Source organism: Triplophysa dalaica, chromosome 13 (genome assembly GCF_015846415.1).
Source record: "Triplophysa dalaica isolate WHDGS20190420 chromosome 13, ASM1584641v1, whole genome shotgun sequence".
Lineage (NCBI taxonomy): Eukaryota > Metazoa > Chordata > Actinopteri > Cypriniformes > Nemacheilidae > Triplophysa > Triplophysa dalaica.
The window spans coordinates 21,831,145-21,851,525 of NC_079554.1; the positions used below are offsets into that span (position 1 = coordinate 21,831,145).

Consider the following 20,381-nt stretch of genomic DNA (forward strand, 5'->3'; position numbering starts at 1 on the left):
TCAAATATTTTAACAGAAAAGATAGAGGATCTCATCACCTTCTTTGGTTGTCCCGTCGATCTGCATCTGAGGCCCAACGCCTGATGGGTATTCAGCTGCCACAGAGACACGATATGTGGTGACCGGGAACAGTTGCTGCAGGACGATGGTGGTCTCAGGACCAGATGTTGCTGTTTCTAGAGGCCCACTATCCCCTCTCACCGGGACATATGTGAGTCTGTAGCGCACCACTGAACCCGGAGCGGCCTGCCAGGAGACACGGAAACTGTCGGTGGTCTCCTCGGACACTCTGAGGTTGCTCACGCCTCCCTGTTCTGCGAAACATCCGGGACACAGAAAGACAAAAATGTTGAGACATTAGGTTCCGAAAGGAGAAAGTCTTAGACTTTTAAAATATATTAGAACTGAAGCCCACCTTCTAGCGTGGTCTCGTAGTCAATGAGAGGAAAGCTTTCTCCTTTCTCATATTGGGCGTAAACCTTGACCTCATACTTTGTGACTGGAGTGAGGTGAAGTAACACAGCCGTGGTGATGTCACCGGGCACAGAGACGGAGATGTAGCCGGCGTCCGTGTCCGCTTCAGGCCTGTATTCCACCATATAAGACTGCACATCTACTGCATCTGTTATCCACGATGCACGGAAACTCCTGGAGGTCACCTCTGAGAAGGTCAGAGACCTGGGTGCAGTCAACTCTAAAGATGGAAGAACATAAGTCATTCTATATCATACAGAAAAAGTAGATGATGGAAGAAAAATTCCGGACAATTTGAGCCTTTTATAGATTATTTCAAGCTGGTACTCACGTCTCCTCTTGATGTTCAAAAGCTCCTGCTCAATCCGCAGACAGATGGACTGGGTTAGCTCATTCGAAATTCTCTGGAAAGCGTCAAAGTCCTCCACCGTATACACGTGTGTCTCCACCGGAGGATTAGCGATGGCCTCCAGCTCTGAGCGGACGGCGTCTTTCACACCCACAGCGAAAATCTCCACGTCCGTGTTCCTGAGTTTATTGGCCGAGTCTTTGAAAGCATCCGAGGATTTTCCATCGGTGATGAGGATCATAATGCGAGGGACGTTGGCGCGAGCGCCTCTGTTCGAAATGAAGATTTTATCTCTCACGTACGCCATGGCTTTGCCCGTGTTGGTGGACCCTCCTCGATACGGAAACGTTCTCACGGCTTTTACCACAGCGCTCAGATCGTGATGGGTGTTCAGATAAAACTCGGTGTACGGGTCTCTGCTATACTGGACCAAGCTGATCTGAACTCTGTCTGCCCCAATGTCAAAACTGTTGACCAGGACTTCCAAGAAAGATCGGACTTTAGCAAAGTTGTCCAGGCCGATACTGTACGAGCCGTCGACCAGGAGGACGACATCAGCTTGCACGTCCACCCCCAGAGAACATTCTGGAAACCAAAACAGAGCTCATTTAACAGTCAGAGGAGACTTTTCAAGAGCGGATAATAATGGATGTTCTCCTCACCCAATGACACTTTAACCGGCTGTGTTTTCTCCATGGCCATCACGGGCTCGCTGGGCGTCAGTCTGTTGAGTGCAAACAGGCTGATCTCATATTCGGTGTCGGGGGTCAGATCTCTGACGTTCACAGATGTTTGCGTGGGCCCGACGTAAAGCTCCTGGCGCTTGCTGCCGGCCATCATGGGAACCAACTGCACTTTGTATCCAGTCACCTCCCCTATAGACGCATCCCAGGTGATCCGCATGGACTTGGACGCAACCTCTGTGACATGAAGGTTTGATGCTGGCTCAATGACTGCAAAAAAACAGAAAAGGGCAAAATGTTGGTTTTGTGCTCAGTCATTGGGTTTAAGTCTAATGTTTAAAACATGAACACTGGTATTTGATTTTGCTTACCTTCCTCGCCGCTGATCAGAGAGTTGATTTGGTCTTCCACGCTGCTGCACACTTGCGTGATGAGCGATTTCTCCACGGCTTTGATCATATCGAAGTTCGGCACCATGTACACGTGTGTCCTGTGGGGCGTGGAAGACATTTGTTTCAACTCTTCCTCATCTGCCTCTTTGATTCCTGAATAGACACAACAAATGATGACATGGGATTTTAGTTAATGCTCCATCAAATGATCTACAGAATCTTTAACTGCAGTTTTTTTTTTAATTCAAGTTCGAAACCATAAATCATCTCTCAAAATCAGATTGAATGGTAAGCCTCTGACTCCAGTCCTAACCAAAACATTACAACTAAACCCATCCCTAAAATCTGATGGTTGATTCCAGCAAACAAGAAGGTTCATCTAAGAACATGTCCTACTTCACCTTCAAATCTTATTCACTGAAATACTACACACCCAAAGTGAAGAGTTCAATCCCAGCATTCTTCAGCTTCTTGGCGTAACCCTCCACAGGGTCCTGAGATTTTCCATCTGTTATAATGACAGCCACTTTTGGAAATCCCTGGCGGGCACCGGCGGCCTCTGTGAATGTGTTTTTCAGCAGATAGTCCAGGGCATCGCCTGCGTAAAAAGGCAAGAAAAACAAGACTTACATCATATCTGTTTGAAATAAGAGTTCAGAGAGGTATGATGTATAAGTTTGGTACCTGTCATGGTGTTGCCGCCCTTGTATGGCAGATTGTTAATGGCTCTGAGCAGGTCGGTCCGTCTGAAGTATTGATTCAGGTTAAACTCGGTTCTGATGTCCGTGCTGTACTGGACCACACCCACTCTGGTCTTGTCATCTCCGAGTTGAAACGCTCCTGCCATGGCTGCCATGAAACTGCGGATGAATTTGAAATTGTTCCTGCCGACACTCCAAGAGCCGTCCACCAGGAACACCAGGTCACCGATGGCACTGGCTGAGCATTCTGGGAAAAAAAACGATCGGCCTGTCAGAATCAAAAGAACTCAAAGAAATTTTCAAAGCAAATCAAAGCAAGATTTCTTACCATTTTGATCTTGTTTTACAATACAAATATCTAAATCTTAAATCAGGATATATTTACGTGAGGTTTAAGGTCTTGATTTAAATTAAGATAACAATTAATTTATGTTTAAAACAAGAAAAAATATCTGCCAATGGGCTAGAAGAAAAGTTTCACCTTTTTATTATACTTTTGTCAATGATTTTTTAAGTGTTCTCTTTTTCTTCCAACCCAATTGGAAGATATTTTAACTCATTAAATTATTTCTGAAAACCGAACTTCAAGTCAGAAACTGTCATTACTGCTTATTTGATTTAAGAATTTGTAGATATTTGTACTGAAAAACAAGACAAATTACCAAGCAAAAAGTTTCGACCTGCAATTTTCTTGTCTCTATATATAAGAATGTTTGATAACACAAAATGTGTTTTTGCAGGAAATAACACTAGTTCTCATTTCTGAAGATTCCTCTAAACACAATTTTGTACGTTTCAGTCTTTATACAAATCTACATGTACACCTTACACACCGACAAATAGCTTCATGCAATCTGCGTATTCAATGCAACTAAATATTATTAACATGTACATTCATATACTGTATTGACACACGGGTCTGGAAATCAAACAGCGTGCCTCTAGATGTCAATGATGTTATTGGGCGAGTTGTTACTGGTCTTCCCTCTCTCTCTCTCTTTATCCTTCACGCAGTTTGGAAAAATTCCTCCCCGTTCAATCACTTCTTCCCTCAACCACAATCTGTGGAATTTGCTGTCCTTGAACGGACCGCATCGGTTGCGTCTTTGGTGGGATTTGGGCGGACGGGACCGAACGGGTGCTTTGGACGTATCACAGCTTGCCTGCCTTTATTAGAGTAACTGGATTCAGTTATTTTCCACATGCGCCAGCAGAAGGGAAGAGCTGGAGCGCAGACACCGTAAAGCACGGCGAACAGGACTGGATTTTGTTAGCGAGTCATCGGTAGAAGCCACAAAAACCCTCACGGTATTCGGGGGAGGTTGCATTTTCCACTTCTGCTTAATGCAGGAAAGGAAAAGTAAATCTGTTCACCTTCATGTGGAGGAACAGGCCACAGCGCTCTTGTAAAGAGAGACGAGCTGTAATGCTTTCCACCCTCAGCACTGCACCCTTTGAGTTTTTATTTCAAACCAGGCGCAAAGGCTCCACTTAACGACTCTTACCCGGAACGCTGGGAACGCCGACTCGCTCCATCAGTGATGCTGACTAACAAGCTGAACTTTGGCAGGAATCATAAATTCGGAAAGAAACACACAGATAAGAATGATGGGAGTTACTTACTGACTGCATCTGAGACCTGAGGCTTCCTGGAACCTCCATCAAAACCAATTGACTGAACTAAAACAAAACAGAGAGAAATATTCAAGCAAATATATTTGCACAAAGGAAGTTGTGTTTCCTTAGTGTCAGATGTTTCGTGGAGAAATAAATGAGAATGAAAAGAGAATGTAGTTGTTGAAACACATTTAGAGTTTGGAGGTGAACATGAATGTAGATTATAGAGGGTAAATAATCTGGATTTGATGAGAAATGTTTGAGTTCATATTGAGATCTTCTACACAAAAGCAGATCCATTATCTTCAGCTCCCTCAGCACTTACTTGTTATTTGACCGGAGATGGGTATACTCTCTTCTGATCCTAAATATGACGTTATCACAACAACATAATCCACATCGGGAGTCAAATCTCTGATGGAGGTTTTTGTGGAGGACGCAGACAGTGTGAATTCTTTAACTGGCTCTTCTACAAGAAACAAAACATTTGCATTTGAAATATCGTGATGTACATTCTGCATGAAAATAAAATCAAGCTCACAGATGAATCTAATTCAGACATACAAGAGCTGGATGAAGCAAGTATGAATGACTTCACAAGACAGCTGTCATGTGTGACGCGTCAGAACGCAGTTTCTCCGGTGTCCCGTGGCACTGAATTTAAAGGTTACTTGTCGTTTACCAGATGCACACTTTTCTTAAGAAGCTTACGGTAGATTGACTACAGGGACAGATCCCTTGGAGCAAACTGCATAGGGTGTAGAGCTTTACTCAAGGCCACTATAGCAATAGATCATTGAAAAACCCCTTGTATTTCAAACAAATTGTAATTAAACTTTTGCATAACATACATTCCTGGTCTTATTTTCCACAGTTTGTCAAGGGCTGGGATGATATATCATGTCATTTTAATGCTCAGTTTCTCAATGAATTACGGTTAAATGTCAGCACATCCGTAAGCCAGAGGGCGCTCACGCGCAGAAACTCCGAACATAAGACACAGAAGAAGAGCGATTTACAGGCTATCAAACGATTAATCGTGGTGAATCAAATCCAGAATAAAAGTTTGTGTTTACGTAATATATGTCGTTGTTCTGTGCATATTCATTTTTTATTTATGAAAATATACACATTAATGCATATATTTAATAAAAATATAACAATAATTAAAAGTTTATTTAGAATTTAAATTATTAGTAAATATAAATGAATACATTTAAATATTTCCTAAATTTATAGACAAGTATGTGTATGTTTTGTGTTTATACATACAAAATTAATATTCACAGTACACAGACATATATTATGTAAACACAAACCTTTATTCTGGATGCGATTAATCGCGATTAATCACAGTTCCAGGAAGTGCCAATGGTCACATTCTATCGCTGTTCTTCAAACCTTTTCAGGTGTTTTCATGATAATAACGTGTATTTATAATGATGATGTTTAATAAGTGCTGCTTTTTCAAGTGCATGTTTATTTAAATTCGAGCAAAGAGCCGTAGTTAACATAACAACTGTGCATGAAACACAGAATCGGTTTGAGAATCGACCTAGCCAGACATGATGAGTGTGAATCGCGATATATATCGTCACAGCCCTTAATCATCTATTCATGCCAGAAAACACGTTACCAAATATCTTATTTTTGAACCCACCTTCATCCGCCATGACTTGTATTCGGTAGCCTTCGATTCTCGACAGCGGTTGCGTCCATGTCATTTCCACTGTGTTTTCATTTAAAATCTTAAACCTCAAGTCTGACGGAGGCATTACTGCGGAAAAAGAGGGCAAAAGTTATTTCCGCGACACAGTTCCATAGCTGTATTTATGAGAGGAGCACACAGGTTTATGGACGAAATGAAGTTCATCGTTGGGGGAGAACTCCAGACAACACTGAACAACACACGTGGACGACGGCCATTTTGGGTCAAAATGACATCTGTTTGAGCCGTCTGACCCTAGGGACTCGACTGCTCAAGCATAGACAAGTACAGGAGTACAGAGACTTCGAAGAAACGTGACGCGGGGCCGTGACTCGCATGCAGTCATTACAACCCAGCCAACACAGTTAGACATGCCGTGTTGACCTGTTTCCAATAGCGTCATATATACAAAGACATAAAACAACAAAGACTTCAATTTCAATTGCAAACCGCTAAAGACTGCACATTGTGTACATTGACTTCAGCATCACAGTGACGAACAAATAACTACATGAACTGGAAACTCATGCACTTGTACCTGAAAAGTTGTCTGCAACAACTTACGGGACTGAAAGATTTCATGTACAAGACGCACACGTAGAAGACGTTGAAATATTTTAAAGTGATATTCTTGTGTGTTTCGTGATTCGCCGTGTCTTATACACGAAACGCAAGCAGACATTGTCACGGCAAATTCAATGAGGCGATTTACCCCCAATTGTTGTCGTGTTCTGCAAATTCGTTCTGCTCGTGTTTCGTGAAAAAGCTCCATTGTGTTTGAAATCTGTGTGGGAATTATGGGACGTGTGCAGATATGCTGGAATATCACAATAAAATATCTGTGAAGCCGTGGCTCTGATCAGAATTGGACCAGGCCTTCAGCTTGACCGAAACAGATTCACCAAAATCAAGATTTACCAACCTGGCTGGACCAGATGTCACAAACGGCTCCATTTCTGACTCCAAATGGGTCCAACCCAAGAGCTACCTCACATCTCCGCACGCACACACACTCAGCTCGCATTCAAGTCAATCATCTGTCCTACAGCGTTCCTTTTTCTCTTTGTCCGAGCCAGTCCAAAAATCAACAGGAATATCATTTCATGACATTGAGCTGTTTTGTCACGAGCACTGACGACGGTTGGCACCGTTTGCCCATCATCTTCAGAGCAACCGCAGCGTACACTGATGTAAGCCAGCACACTGATGTGTGATATTATTAAAATAACATTTAAAAACACTTTTTAATTCGTCCATATGTCAACACTGACAAGTACACACTTACCAAGAACTGTCCTAAGAAAATAAAAGGTTTAATGCTCACATTTTCTCTTTCTTGTTTCCTTTGAGTCAGAAAAAGGAAACTTGGCTTTAAAATGAAAATTTTTTTGCGCGCGTAATAAAAACCTGTGAATTGTTCCACTACACTTTCCACTGTTAATCGTGGATGTGTGTTGTAGCGGTGTTTATTGAACGACTTGATATGGTTATTTCACAGTTTTACAGCTTCTACGACTCGGAGCCACCGAGGAGCTCCGATGGTGAAACACACAACGAATGAAGTTCAAGATGAACTTTACTAGAGGAAAAAGTTGAAAGAGACTCTCTCTGTTGGAAGGGTCTTGAATCCTGCACGTGTCTGCTGTTGCATATGGAAAATATTCGATCGCAGGCTGCGTTCAACACCAAACCTGAGTGAATTTGGCCTAACGTGTGCTACTTAATCTTTTACAATGGAAAGACATTAGAGAGGATTCACTTAAATTCTGCCATGAATTATTCCCCCCTCACTCCCCCCATGCTGTTCCAAACCTCTACAAATGTCTGTGTTCCGTTGAACACAAAAAGATGTTTGGAAAAATGTGAGCAACGACATTTCTGGGATATTATTGACTACCATAGTAGGAAAATGAAATTTTAGTCAATGGTGCCCTAGAGCTGTTTACATTCCTTTATTCTTCAAAATATCTCATTTCAAGTTCAACAGAATAAGAAAAAGATACAATAACTTTTTACTAGTATGTAAATTACTCACAATTTCCAAATATCTTCCTTGTGTTCAACAGAACAAAGAAATGTAAACGGGTTTGGAGTAAATGATGACAGAATTTTCATTTTTGGGTGGAGTGTGCCATTAAATGACTTACGAGTGCTGTCATGATCAAATTAAAGTTTGTCCACTTGCATTAAAGTTGCAATCTGTAACTTTTTCCGCGCTCTGTTTAAAACATAAAACTGCATGAACTTGCCCAATAATTCCATTGTTGTTCATCCAACGAAAAAAAGTTACAGATTGCAGCTTTAACATCACACAGGTGCTTTTATTTAAGAGTTCTTACAGAATAGTTTCTGTCCTCTTGAAGCGTCCTCCTAATGTCTGAAATGAGGCGTTACACACAGAAACTCTGCACCTTTGTGCACTAAATAACAAGAATTTCCACCCTGCAAAATCTGTAATAATAATTATAGAAACATCATATTAACTAAAAAAACGAAGGTTTCATTTTAAGACACGTTCAAAAGGATCACATATTTATGCAGGTAGAAAAATGAATATATGTCACCAAGAAGTAAAAGTTTAGGCCTATAGTAAACTGTGAATGGAGAAAGATGTGTTGTCTGTCTTACCTTGAGCTGTGACTGAAGCCAGCACTGAAAGTGTTATAAGAGCGGCAGCTGCCAAACGCCTGATCGACATCTTCACTGCAGTATCAACAGAACATCAATCAGTCTGAAAATCAATCACATCAGACACAACAGTCTGCACATAAATCAAAAACACCAAGCACAATACAGCACAGTACAGCTAACTCCTATCTTTTATAATGACTCTTTCTTTCCAAATCCACATTTTATTGCTACCGTTTCTGTGGACACCAAAGGGAAAAAAAAACATTTCCATGATTAATACTCCGAGCATTCCAGAAAATGAGCTTAAAACAAGGCAAACATTACTGCGGTGTAACATTATAGACTGGGTTAAGGCATACGCTTCACGTCATTTTCCTGATTCATCTGTTTTACATCGGAAACTGTGAGTTCATAGACGATATATGCAATTGTTTGGACATGTGCCCGATCTGAGATCCTGCACATCAGGGATGGAAAAACTCCTGCGCCCCCTGTCGTGTCTCCACAAACAAAGACTTGCTTTCCTGAAATTCCTTCTGAGGGAAACTGACTACTGGACACTTTTGGCATTTTACACTCTCGTATATGCCAAATATATAACCACAAACAGCTCCAACAAAGTATGCATTGCAATTATTAGGCTATATGTCATTTTAAGCATTACATCCACATTTTACAAAGTTGAGCATTTTTCCAATGCTTCATCGATAGTTGAGAGATGTTTCAAATTTATATTTGAAAAAGTAATTTGTCACAGACTTGAAGTAGTGAAGACAAAAGGTTTAAATTGAAAGAAATGAGACTACAGGACATTATTCGCACGTAAATCCTGAAGTTATAAATATGTTGAATGTCAACTAGGCATGGACCGGTATGAGATTTTGGAGGTATAATAACCTTAAACGAAAATATCACGGTTTCACAGTATTGTTGTTTAAACACTATTATGTGTTATTTCCAAAAATCTGCGTATACAAAAAACAACTTTTCAAAAAAAAAAAAAACATTTCATTTTGAACCAACATGTGTGTCAGGTGAAAATAAAGCCTTAAATTTTCAATATTCTTTAAAAATATATATTTCTGTCATATATATTAGACACAAACATCAAACAATGAATGACTGGATTGAATTATGTATTTTTCTGTAAACACATCTCATAACCTTTAAAACGCTATCACAGAAAATTTGAGTGGTTTTGAAACCTTGACTCTTTTAAACCTCGGTGTACCTTGAAACCGGTATTCGGCCCGTGCCTAAAATCACCTGTTGTAAAGCGTGACTCAAATTTTTCCAACAACAATTGAACATATACTAACTCAGAGTATCTTGCGTCTTAAAATGTGTTTCATAAAATCCAAAGAGAAATCAAACAATACCTAGATTGATAAGAGGGATATAACCCACACAAATCAGGTGGCACAAATGGACAAAGAACGTTCATTAAACTTCATACAAAATGTTTACAGGCTCATAAACTATAGAAAATATTTCATCATCAATCTTGCATGATATAAAGACCCCGGGGGAGGGGGGGGATGCGAGGGTGGAAAATGAAATCACCATTCAAACATCTATGGAAAAAAGTGATCAGAGCTTCAGTAAATGGGTCAGTACGTGTGCGTGCGTGTGTGTGTATCTCATCCCACATTTAAAATCACGCGTCCAGAAAAAAGCTTTAAAGTTCATTCATAAAGAGAGAAAAAAATAAAAATCCACATGAACACTTACCAAACTCCTCAAGTTTCCAACAACTCTTTCAATACATCACAAATGAATGAAATAAAGATGAGACTGATGGACAAGAGTCTTTAATGCTCTCTCTCTCTCTCTCTCTCTCTCCCTGACGATGAGTGTGATGGAGCAGAAGATGAAGATGACGAGTGTTTGATCACCCACAGCTCATGAAGGCTGTTTCCAAATGCACCGGATCTCAGACCAGAACGCGCTTCTTAACAGGGGGCGGTACCCGAACCCTGGGCCGTGACGTCACACGCGCTGGGATGCGCTCTTCTGCAGAGGGCAGGACCCTGCGGCCGTGACGTCATAATCATCGGGATGCGCTTCTAAACTGGGGGCGGAACCCGCGCCCGTGACGTCACACGCGCTGGGGCCCGCGTCTGGAAAAATGTGCGTTTTTGGCATTCCTGCAGAATGCTGCTCATCCGAATGACGGAGATTTAGTGGGAATGACTTCGGACATATTTTCCGCACCACGTCCAAAGGAATTTCTGAGGTCACGGGCCTGTTTATGGAGACAATAATTGTTGCAAGTATTAAGTAACTAAATAACTCCATATTTGCGCTTTTTCGTGAACGTACAAGTCCTCACAAACCTCGTCAGATTAAAATAACTTTATTCGCAAACTTTCTGCCTGTATTCTATAATCCCTGCATCACACATTCTGTTTCCACCACAAATGCTGAACCATCGGCCGTTTACCATCAAATCATCACTAAATCACTTCTTTTAGCGTCTATTCGGTCTTATTAATAACCAGTAGAGACCAACAGATACCATTAATGTTTCCATTAATACAGTACATTTCTCATTAAAACCACAGCATTTCTGTAATGTTTGTTTCTCAAGACGAGTAAGATAAGTTAACTTATTTGACCTGTGGAAGTTTTAGGCTATTATACAAACTTTCTGTGAGATAAACGGATGATTTATCGTGTCTCGTCGAATATTTTACTCCCTGGAGTTAACTGAAAGGTCACGCGCTTTTATTATGCTGCTCATACGAGCGCGCGGACACTCGCGTCCTGTGTTAAATAAAAAACACCTGGAAAAATACAAAGAGAGGATTTTCATTATCGGAGTATTGTAATTAAACAAAAATAAAAAACGCAATGTTTCCGAACTGTCACAATCAATGAAAACGGTCAACAAAACGTTTAGCACATGGCGTATTGTTTTAATAGAGCAGTACTACCAAATTAGCTATGACTTAAACTATGGTCATAAACCATCTTGTAAACACAGTTACCAGAGTTAAACTAAAATACTATAATAAAATAATGGTGAATGGGTTTAGAGAGGAAACGGCGTTTCCTCAAGTCGACAGGCGGTGACCATAAACCCGTTTATTTATTTGACTCTAGAGCCCTCTGGTGGTCGACTCGGGTAGCGCATATAGACCGAGGGCTCTGTTTCTCATAAACACTCCTAATAATACTAAATTAAAAAACAAAAATGTTTAGATAAAAGAAAAGCTGTGTAATAGATCTATTGTCCATCTGATGAGCATGTTTAGTCGTTTACTCAACATGTGGGTGCCGACTGTCCAAGGATCATAATGAGATGTCACACATGCTTTCCATTTGACTACTATCTAGAAAATTGTTAAAGACATACTGTACTATTCTCATGCATTGTATAGACCACCAAAGCTGTGACACAACCTGAGCTCATTTTGCTTTTGCTCAATTCTTATACATTCTCATTTCCAGAGGGAACGGCAATTCTCTGATGTATAACACATTAAGAAATATAACACATTGTTTTGAAGTGCAAGAAGTAAGTCCACATTGCTGTTTGTTTACTAACTATCAAAAGAAGAAATCGAAGAACCACGGCGCATGAAAAACATTCTGGTAATCGCTACATCTTCAGTCACAGACCGCTTTGATTTTATTCTTCAAATGAACATTGACTTGAGATACTTTATACACATCTGGAAAACAGTTGCTTGGTTTCAAAAGGGAAAATTGATTTGTGCTCATTGCCACAATACTAGCGACTTCTGGGAAACTATTCAAGGCTCCTGGTGAAAGCAGCCCACCTCGTAGTACATCTATAATCATTTCGTACATGGCAAAGGTTTAATACTTACAGTTGAGTTTCCAAAAAGTATTCTTAGCTCAGAGCCAAAGGCTAATCTCCAAAAATATAGAAGTGTAGAAAAAACACAGTGACCAGAACGTCAGTTTATGATACATATTTAATTTTGATCAGATCACTTTGGTCCCATTTGATTTTCAAAAGAAAGTATAAATACACTCAAAAAAATCTTCACATTTCAAGTGCAGAAGTTGAAATCAAGCTTTCTTCTGAGGGACGGCTGCCTTTACAAGCTCATATATGACACACGCTGTTCCTGAAAACAGGCACAACAATAAAAATGAAATACAGATACCACATCGATATCACGTTATTAACAATGATCAATGACCTGGTGGTCATAACACATACCCAGCACTGTGAGTCCCATAGTAGCTCTGTAAAGAACAGCATCCCCGAGCCCTCCCTTCAGATGTACTGGCATTCCATTGGCCTCCTAAACAGCATGCAACACAGACGTTAAGCAGATATAAAGTGTGATCTGATGAAATATAAAGACATATATAAATATTGTAACTCCTGTTAAGTAAACGCATGACAAATTTGTGACACAGCTGGCTTGTGATCCTACCTGAAAGATCTTCTGCTTTTCTGGACCTTGTTCTCCAGCTGTCTCCGGACGCTGCTGCAGATCTGCCGTCTGAAAACCTGATGAAGGTTCTGAGAGAGAACATATTTCACTTTCTACTCACAATATAAATTTATATTAAGTTATTTAGCAGACGCTTTTATCTATTATATGGGGTAAACAATGTAAGCAATTGGGACAACAAAAGGTCAACAAAAAGCAGAAGTGCAATGAAACTGTTCTCATATAGCCCATACAGACACTTGCACATAGATCTTATTTTTCATACAAAATATTTTTTTCCTAGCAGTCACTGCTGTGCATTTGATATTCTTATTCAGTCAAAATAACTAAAAACTCTTGAATTATACAAATATTAATTAAAACCACTTGTTTCATTAAAAAGTCACTTGTTGCTTCCTCCTCATGATGAATTTCTTTGTTGTATTTCCTTAATTTTTATACGAAAACGAAATGCTTGAATGTAAATTAAAATCTCACTTCGATCTTTTAATTAGTTATGTTAGAAAGTCACTGCATTAGATAAACAAATATTAGTTTTATAAAGACAAAACACAGTTTGACCATCTAACGTATCGTGTTTTACGGACCAAACGAGCTTTCAGACATCTCGATTTGTTTGATGAATGAAAGTATGTTTAAACTATCCTAATGTCTGAAAACGAAACAATTTTGTCTCTTTAAATATCTTTGAATCCTCATTTTTATTTTGTTGGCGAACGTGCAGAACTTCAAACTCTTGATGACTTCCTGGTTTCAGTTGTAGTGAATAAACCGCGTTTTAAAAACAACTATAACCTGTGATGTCAAAGTAAATCCATAACATGAAAGATGTTTTATCAGCTGTCACACTTGATCCACTTTTAAACATCGAGTTATTTAAGTAAACGTAACAATTACCGTGATGTGTCGAAGCATCTTCCACGCGTGTGTGACTGAGGACGCAGAGAGAAAGAGAAACGATGGCAGCGCCCCCTGCCGCACCGGAGAAACACCGCCGCTACATCGAGAAGGGGGAGTCTGCAGACCTGGAGCATGCAGTTTTACGCCCCTGCAGTTTTACGCCCTGTGCAGTTTTAGGACCCTGTTGTTCCTTATTTCTCCAGTAGGGGTTCGCTGTTCATTATGAACCACCAGAACAGACCTAACAGATAACTTCATCGTCTATCGGGAGTTAGAGGTATGGTTAATAATCGTTTTTGTTACTAAGAATTGGTCCAACAATGCATCGTTTTTTGACGATGAATTGATATTGTTATGAATTAATTTAAACATCTTAACATATATATAAATAGATATTGGTGAGTGTAATTTAAACTCAAAGACAATACAATTAATACTTATTGGCCACCAGGTCAATGTTGTCTCTGGATCAGCCTTAGCTAACCACGTGTATGCCAACTCGATATCTCTTACTCATTCTCATATTTATTTTCTTTATAATTTATTCTCATTTTGTCTCCGTAGTCAATGCGAGATGGCCTGTCCTGGTATTCTTCTGACCCTGTCAACTTGCATTATATATTATATATAAACCATTTCAGTTTAGCTGCACACATACTCAAGTTTTTTTTTAAATAAAAAAATCAATAATTGAGCACCAACAACCACAAACATGTTCAAACTCAAATTGAAAACATAAGTCCCATATGGATCTTGATTTGAGTGGTTAAAGAGATGATCCCATTATCTATTCTAAATACAATATACCTCTTGATATTTTCCATTTTATATTTCAATTTAATGATCTGGATTAAATTGTATGAGCACCCTATGTGGGTTTTATCACGTTTGTGATTGTTAGTGCTCAATTAATCCATCTTGTTTTCTTAATAGTAGTTGTTGGCTGGCTAATTAATCTCATTGATCTCGTTTGTAATAATACTTGGAAATAATTAAACAAATATTAAATGATCATGCAGTTGTACTGTCTTGTTATTTGAAGGTAACTTTATAACATGCCTATACATTCACAACAAACACTCAAGTCTTATATATATATATATATTTGTATATAACTAGGCCACATTATATTATATATTATTTTTGTACTAAGTATCTGATCCAACTGTGTGTATTATTAATTTTTCAATTCACTAAAACACTTTGCACTTGCAATTGCAAATCAATTGTCTCCTCTAAACTGTGTATTAAGACCGTTAGTAGATATCTACAAATATTTTAAACTGTTCTGCATATCGTTACATTGTCAACAAAAAATAATGGTAACTAAAGATATTTGGTTAGCAGTTTGATTCATATTTTACTTTGTCAATCAACTCCCCCTACTGGAGAAATAAGGAACAGCAGGGGCGTAAAACTGCAGGGCGTAAAACTGCCTGGGGGCGCAAAACTGCATGCTCCAGGTCTGCAGACTCCCCATATAGGCTACATCACATCGATTTATATACACTTAAACTTTCCTTTCTTAATGTTGACGTGCATTTGTGTGAAAATTAGAGATTGACAGAAAGAATTTTATTTAGTGAATTTTCCAGGTGTTGGAGTACACAGACTTCATTAGAGTCACATTCACAGAGTTTAAAGTGCAAATTGTGTTTGCAGCATTATTCTGTCTGGTGAATGGGTTCATTCATAGATCATTCTGAACATACAGTACATACTGTGTGCTCACCTGCTCTCATACTGCCTGATATTTCATCTGTTTATCACATGAAAATACTGTAATTAAAAGCATGACACTTAGCTTGTCCTTTTTAAAAAGCATATACACTTTTAAACCAGTGCCATCTGGTCGACGTAAAACATTTAATAAAACACCCATTTTACCTAAGTAATGATGCATTTCTGAGAAAAAAATATATATATATTCGGGGAAAGTCATTGATCTTAAAAAGTCAGATCTGCTTTGTACAGTAGCCTCAAACATTAAGGTTTCTTTCATAAAGCATTTGTTAATGTGTTCCTTAATGATTAATAAGTCATTTACAAATGCATTCTAACACATTAACATATGCATTTCAACAAAATAGCTGCCAGATAGTGAGCCATTTATAACTCACATGTCATAAATGCTTAATTATTAGAAAAATAAGATGTCATATGGGAGACTGTAGGGTGTTATGTTGGTTTCTGGTATTATTGTGTAATTCACATCTTATGTCACTTTTCAAACCATTTTGCTTTCCATGTTGTGTGTTGTAAGTTACTCTGAAAAAGTAATTAATTACTAGTTACAACATTCTCAATAGTGTAATTAGATTACTGGAGAGATCACTCTCTCCAAAAAGTATTTAATTACTTATTACTAATGACTTTCTATATCAACCTTGATTAGTTAAGTGATTCAAGGATAGACATGAAACGACACTTCATTCATTCAAATAGATCATATAAAACTACATCAATTTCTCTTATTAACTGACTAAAGTATTACAAATGTGAGAATTACATATTGAAGGACAGATTTTATAGTTAGACTTTGAATTGTAATGTTAATTCAATTATTGCATACATTATATACTGTATACCCAGTATTTAGTTCAATTACATCCAAAGTAACTGTAATTAAATTACAGAAATCATAAGACTAATCCCTTAATTTGCTTTTTAAAGGGGAACGTAATTAAATTACAGTAACTAATGATTTAGTAACTAGTTACACCCAACACTGCTTAACTGATGCGATTCCTAACATCTTACCTTCAGATCATGATGCTTATCCAAAGCTGTTTTCTCTTGGTTACAAAGATAAAGATCTGTAAAGCAACCTGGTTTGAAAAGTGATATAAGATATGAAATATACAATAATAAAAAACCAACACAACACCCTTCAGTCTTCTGTCTGACAGCCTATTTTGCAAACAACATCAAGATAATAATGAATCTGCTATTGAGTCAAATAAATACATTTAATAAGCATTTATAACCTGCGAGTTAAAAACAACTCACTGCTTGGCTGGCATTTCGCTAGAATATAAACATATTTATAAATTCTTTATAAAGGGAACCTTAATGTGAGGTGTTACCCAGAATTTAAATGTTTTATTTAACTGATAGTTTGGTGAGGTCAGTCAAAAAAGGCTTTTTATGTTTTGATTTCTTGTTTAAAAAGGCAATGCTGCATGTTGTCGTATTTTTTTTACAATTTATAGGTTTTGCAAAAGCTTCTATATGCGTTTACCATTAAAATACTCCCTTTATTATTAATTGTATTAAAAAAATGTAGAAACTTCAAGCAAATGAACTTCAAGGTGAATTTAGCTGTGGTTGCATGTCAGTATTAAAGCTTGACGTCTCAATCCTTCCTTACAAAACATCTTGATCCTAACATACTGTAGCCTCTCACGTCAACACTTTGTTCTCCAAATCTCAATTCCACATCCTGTTTACTTTCTTGTGTTACTGCTGTTATACTCTGAATCCGACTCTCCTGCATCATCACCGTATGCTGTGGACACATGCACCTATGCCACTGAACTAAAGGTGTGCAGGTGTGATGGATCTCATGTTCTCTCAGCGGTTCGTTCTGTCGAGCCGTATCGTAGTGAAGCTGGAACACATCTCAGCGTGGCTCTCGATTCACATGGAGCACAACAGACTCTGAGGATGAAAACAGGGAACGTGAGCAAACTGAGACACAATGAGCTCTTAAACTCCAGCAGCTGACTTCATGGAAAGAATCAGTTTCAGACTGGTGCGGATGTATCTGAGGAGCCAAAATCGCAAGTGGGGAAAATATCAGCAGGGTTTTATGAGCACTTTCTCAGAATTGTAGCGCTGGTGAATGATGTCATCGGCAGGCTGTCAGAGCGTGTTATTGTGCACGGATGGATTAGAAAATGAATACGGTCACGTTATTGGCAATGCGATGAATTAATCGAACGAAAAAGCTGCTGATGTTGATACACAAGAGCATCAGTAACACATAACACCAAGATGCTGAGCAAGTTTTAAGAAGTCTAACGTAAAATTCATGTGCCAAATTCTGAGCCACGTCACGTCATTGACTTTTGGAAAACTGTGAACACATGTTAAGACTCCAGTTGCTTTTTAACACATTTCTAAAAGCTTTCATTCGTATGAATTAAAAAGCAGCTCGAGATGAAGACAAGAAATGAGAATGTCACACAGGTTTGAGAGTTTGCATTTTTCATTTCTATCTTAGGAGAAGCATTGATCTCCATTGATTGATCCTCACATCGGTTGAGTTTAAGATGAAGATTACACCCCTCAAAATGACCATTCTATCATTTCTTTACTCTCACAGACAGACACTTTTCTCCTGACGGTTCCTTTGCAAAGCAACATTTCCAAACCTTTTTCATTAAAGCAATGTTTCTGGTTTGAGTTGCAAGGTTACCACATTAAAACAAGGACTGTTTTACAGTAATGCACTAACTAGGAAAGTCTAGACAGAAGAAAACTTGTTTCTAAGGTGCCGTTTACAAAAGATGGTTTTCAACTGAAAATGCAAAAAAATGATGCGTCTTAGCCGGTCGTTTACACGGAAATGGCGGTTTGGGGGACTGAAAACAGGTCTCAAAGTGCAACTTTTTGAAAACAGCATTATCCATTATCCATGTAAACGGCAAGACGAAACTTTCCAATGATGTCATGCGCATACGTATTACGCACGAGTATAGCCAAAACAATATGGCGGCTTCCCGTACTGTGAGGACTTTGTATTAACGTTACCACAGCAAAATGTGGATTTGCTGCACAAATAAGACCAGCAGAGACACACTATTTACATTCACCAGACTTGAAACACACATATACAGTATTGTTCAAAATAATAGCAGTACAATGTGACTAACCAGAATAATCAAGGTTTTTAGTATATTTTTTATTGCTACGTGGCAAACAAGTTACCAGTAGGTTCAGTAGATTCTCAGAAAACAAATGAGACCCAGCATTCATGATATGCACGCTCTTAAGGCTGTGCAATCGGGCAATTAGTTGAATTAGTTGAAAGGGGTGTGTTCAAAAAAATAGCAGTGTGGCATTCAATCACTGAGGTCATCAATTTTGTGAAGAAACAGGTGTGAATCAGGTGGCCCCTATTTAAGGATGAAGCCAACACTTGTTGAACATGCATTTGAAAGCTGAGGAAAATGGGTCGTTCAAGACATTGTTCAGAAGAACAGCGTACTTTGATTAAAAAGTTGATTGGAGATGGGAAAACCTATAAAGAGGTGCAAAAAATGATAGGCTGTTCAGCTAAAATGATCTCCAATGCCTTAAAATGGAGAGCAAAACCAGAGAGACGTGGAAGAAAACGGAAGACAACCATCAAAATGGATAGAAGAATAACCAGAATGGCAAAGGCTCAGCCAATGATCACCTCCAGGATGATCAAAGACAGTCTGGAGTTACCTGTAAGTACTGTGACAGTTAGAAGACGTCTGTGTGAAGCTAATCTATTTTCAAGAATCCCCCGCAAAGTCCCTCTGTTAAAAAAAAGGCATGTGCAGAAGAGGTTACAATTTGCCAAAGAACACATCAACTGGCCTAAAGAGAAATGGAGGAACATTTTGTGGACTGATGAGAGTAAAATTGTTCTTTTTGGGTCCAAGGGCCACAGGCAGTTTGTGAGACGACCCCCAAACTCTGAATTCAAGCCACAGTACACAGTGAAGACAGTGAAGCATGGAGGTGCAAGCATCATGATATGGGCATGTTTCTCCTACTATGGTGTTGGGCCTATTTATCACATACCAGGGATCATGGATCAGTTTGCATATGTTAAAATACTTGAAGAGGTCATGTTGCCCTATGCTGAAGAGGACATGCCCTTGAAATGGTTGTTTCAACAAGACAATGACCCAAAACACACTAGTAAACGGGCAAAGTCTTGGTTCCAAACCAACAAAATTAATGTTATGGAGTGGCCAGCCCAATCTCCAGACCTTAATCCAATTGAGAACTTGTGGGGTGATATCAAAAATGCTGTTTCTGAAGCAAAACAAAGAAATGTGAATGAATTGTGGAATGTTGTTAAAGAATCATGGAGTGGAATAACAGCTGAGAGGTGCCACAAGTTGGTTGACTCCATGCCACACAGATGTCAAGCAGTTTTAAAAAACTGTGGTCATACAACTAAATATTAGTTAAGTGATTCACAGGATTGCTAAATCCCAGAAGAAAAAAAATGTTTGTACAAAATAGTTTTGAGTTTGTACAGTCAAAGGTAGACACTGCTATTTTTTTGAACACACCCCTTTCAACTAATTGCCCAATTGCACAGCCTTAAGAGCGTGCATATCATGAATGCTGGGTCTTGTTTGTTTTCTGAGAATCTACTGAACCTACTGGTAACTTGTTTGCCACGTAGCAATAAAAAATATACTAAAAACCTTGATTATTCTGGTTAGTCACATTGTACTGCTATTATTTTGAACAATACTGTACGTCGACCAACGGTATTAAA

At 38.8% G+C, this 20,381-nt stretch overlaps 3 protein-coding genes across 7 annotated transcripts in view; all 3 read right to left on the bottom strand.

Annotated features, from left to right (window-relative positions):
• The window catches only part of col12a1b (collagen, type XII, alpha 1b), a 55,146-nt gene extending 44,697 nt beyond the window's left edge, over positions 1 to 10,449 (bottom strand). For 4 of the 5 annotated variants that reach the window (XM_056764149.1, XM_056764148.1, XM_056764146.1 and 1 more), the window contains exons 1-12: positions 10,287 to 10,449; positions 8,553 to 8,655; positions 5,877 to 5,993; positions 4,542 to 4,685; positions 4,223 to 4,279; positions 2,583 to 2,846; positions 2,332 to 2,496; positions 1,878 to 2,051; positions 1,486 to 1,776; positions 806 to 1,408; positions 416 to 694; positions 39 to 314 (exon numbers count right to left, since the gene is read on the bottom strand). In XM_056764149.1, the coding sequence (XP_056620127.1) occupies positions 39 to 314; positions 416 to 694; positions 806 to 1,408; positions 1,486 to 1,776; positions 1,878 to 2,051; positions 2,332 to 2,496; positions 2,583 to 2,846; positions 4,223 to 4,279; positions 4,542 to 4,685; positions 5,877 to 5,993; positions 8,553 to 8,622 (2,440 nt within the window). In that variant the 5' untranslated portion in view covers positions 8,623 to 8,655; positions 10,287 to 10,449. The remainder of the gene's footprint in view (positions 1 to 38; positions 315 to 415; positions 695 to 805; positions 1,409 to 1,485; positions 1,777 to 1,877; positions 2,052 to 2,331; positions 2,497 to 2,582; positions 2,847 to 4,222; positions 4,280 to 4,541; positions 4,686 to 5,876; positions 5,994 to 8,552; positions 8,656 to 10,286) is intronic. The other variant, XM_056764147.1, reaches the window with a different exon arrangement.
• A 2,032-nt stretch (positions 10,450 to 12,481) lies between these two features.
• Positions 12,482 to 13,906, bottom strand: LOC130434549 (cytochrome c oxidase subunit 7A2, mitochondrial). Its single transcript, XM_056764768.1, is given in 5 exon segments — positions 12,482 to 12,655; positions 12,751 to 12,835; positions 12,971 to 12,996; positions 12,999 to 13,059; positions 13,889 to 13,906. Coding segments are annotated over 5 exon segments (249 nt in total). The 3' UTR covers positions 12,482 to 12,596.
• A 1,551-nt stretch (positions 13,907 to 15,457) lies between these two features.
• The window catches only part of LOC130434418 (filamin-A-interacting protein 1), a 29,881-nt gene continuing 24,957 nt past the window's right edge, over positions 15,458 to 20,381 (bottom strand). The window contains exon 9 of the mRNA XM_056764577.1: positions 15,458 to 17,551. Coding sequence (XP_056620555.1) covers positions 17,531 to 17,551 — 21 coding nt within the window. The 3' untranslated portion in view covers positions 15,458 to 17,530. The remainder of the gene's footprint in view (positions 17,552 to 20,381) is intronic.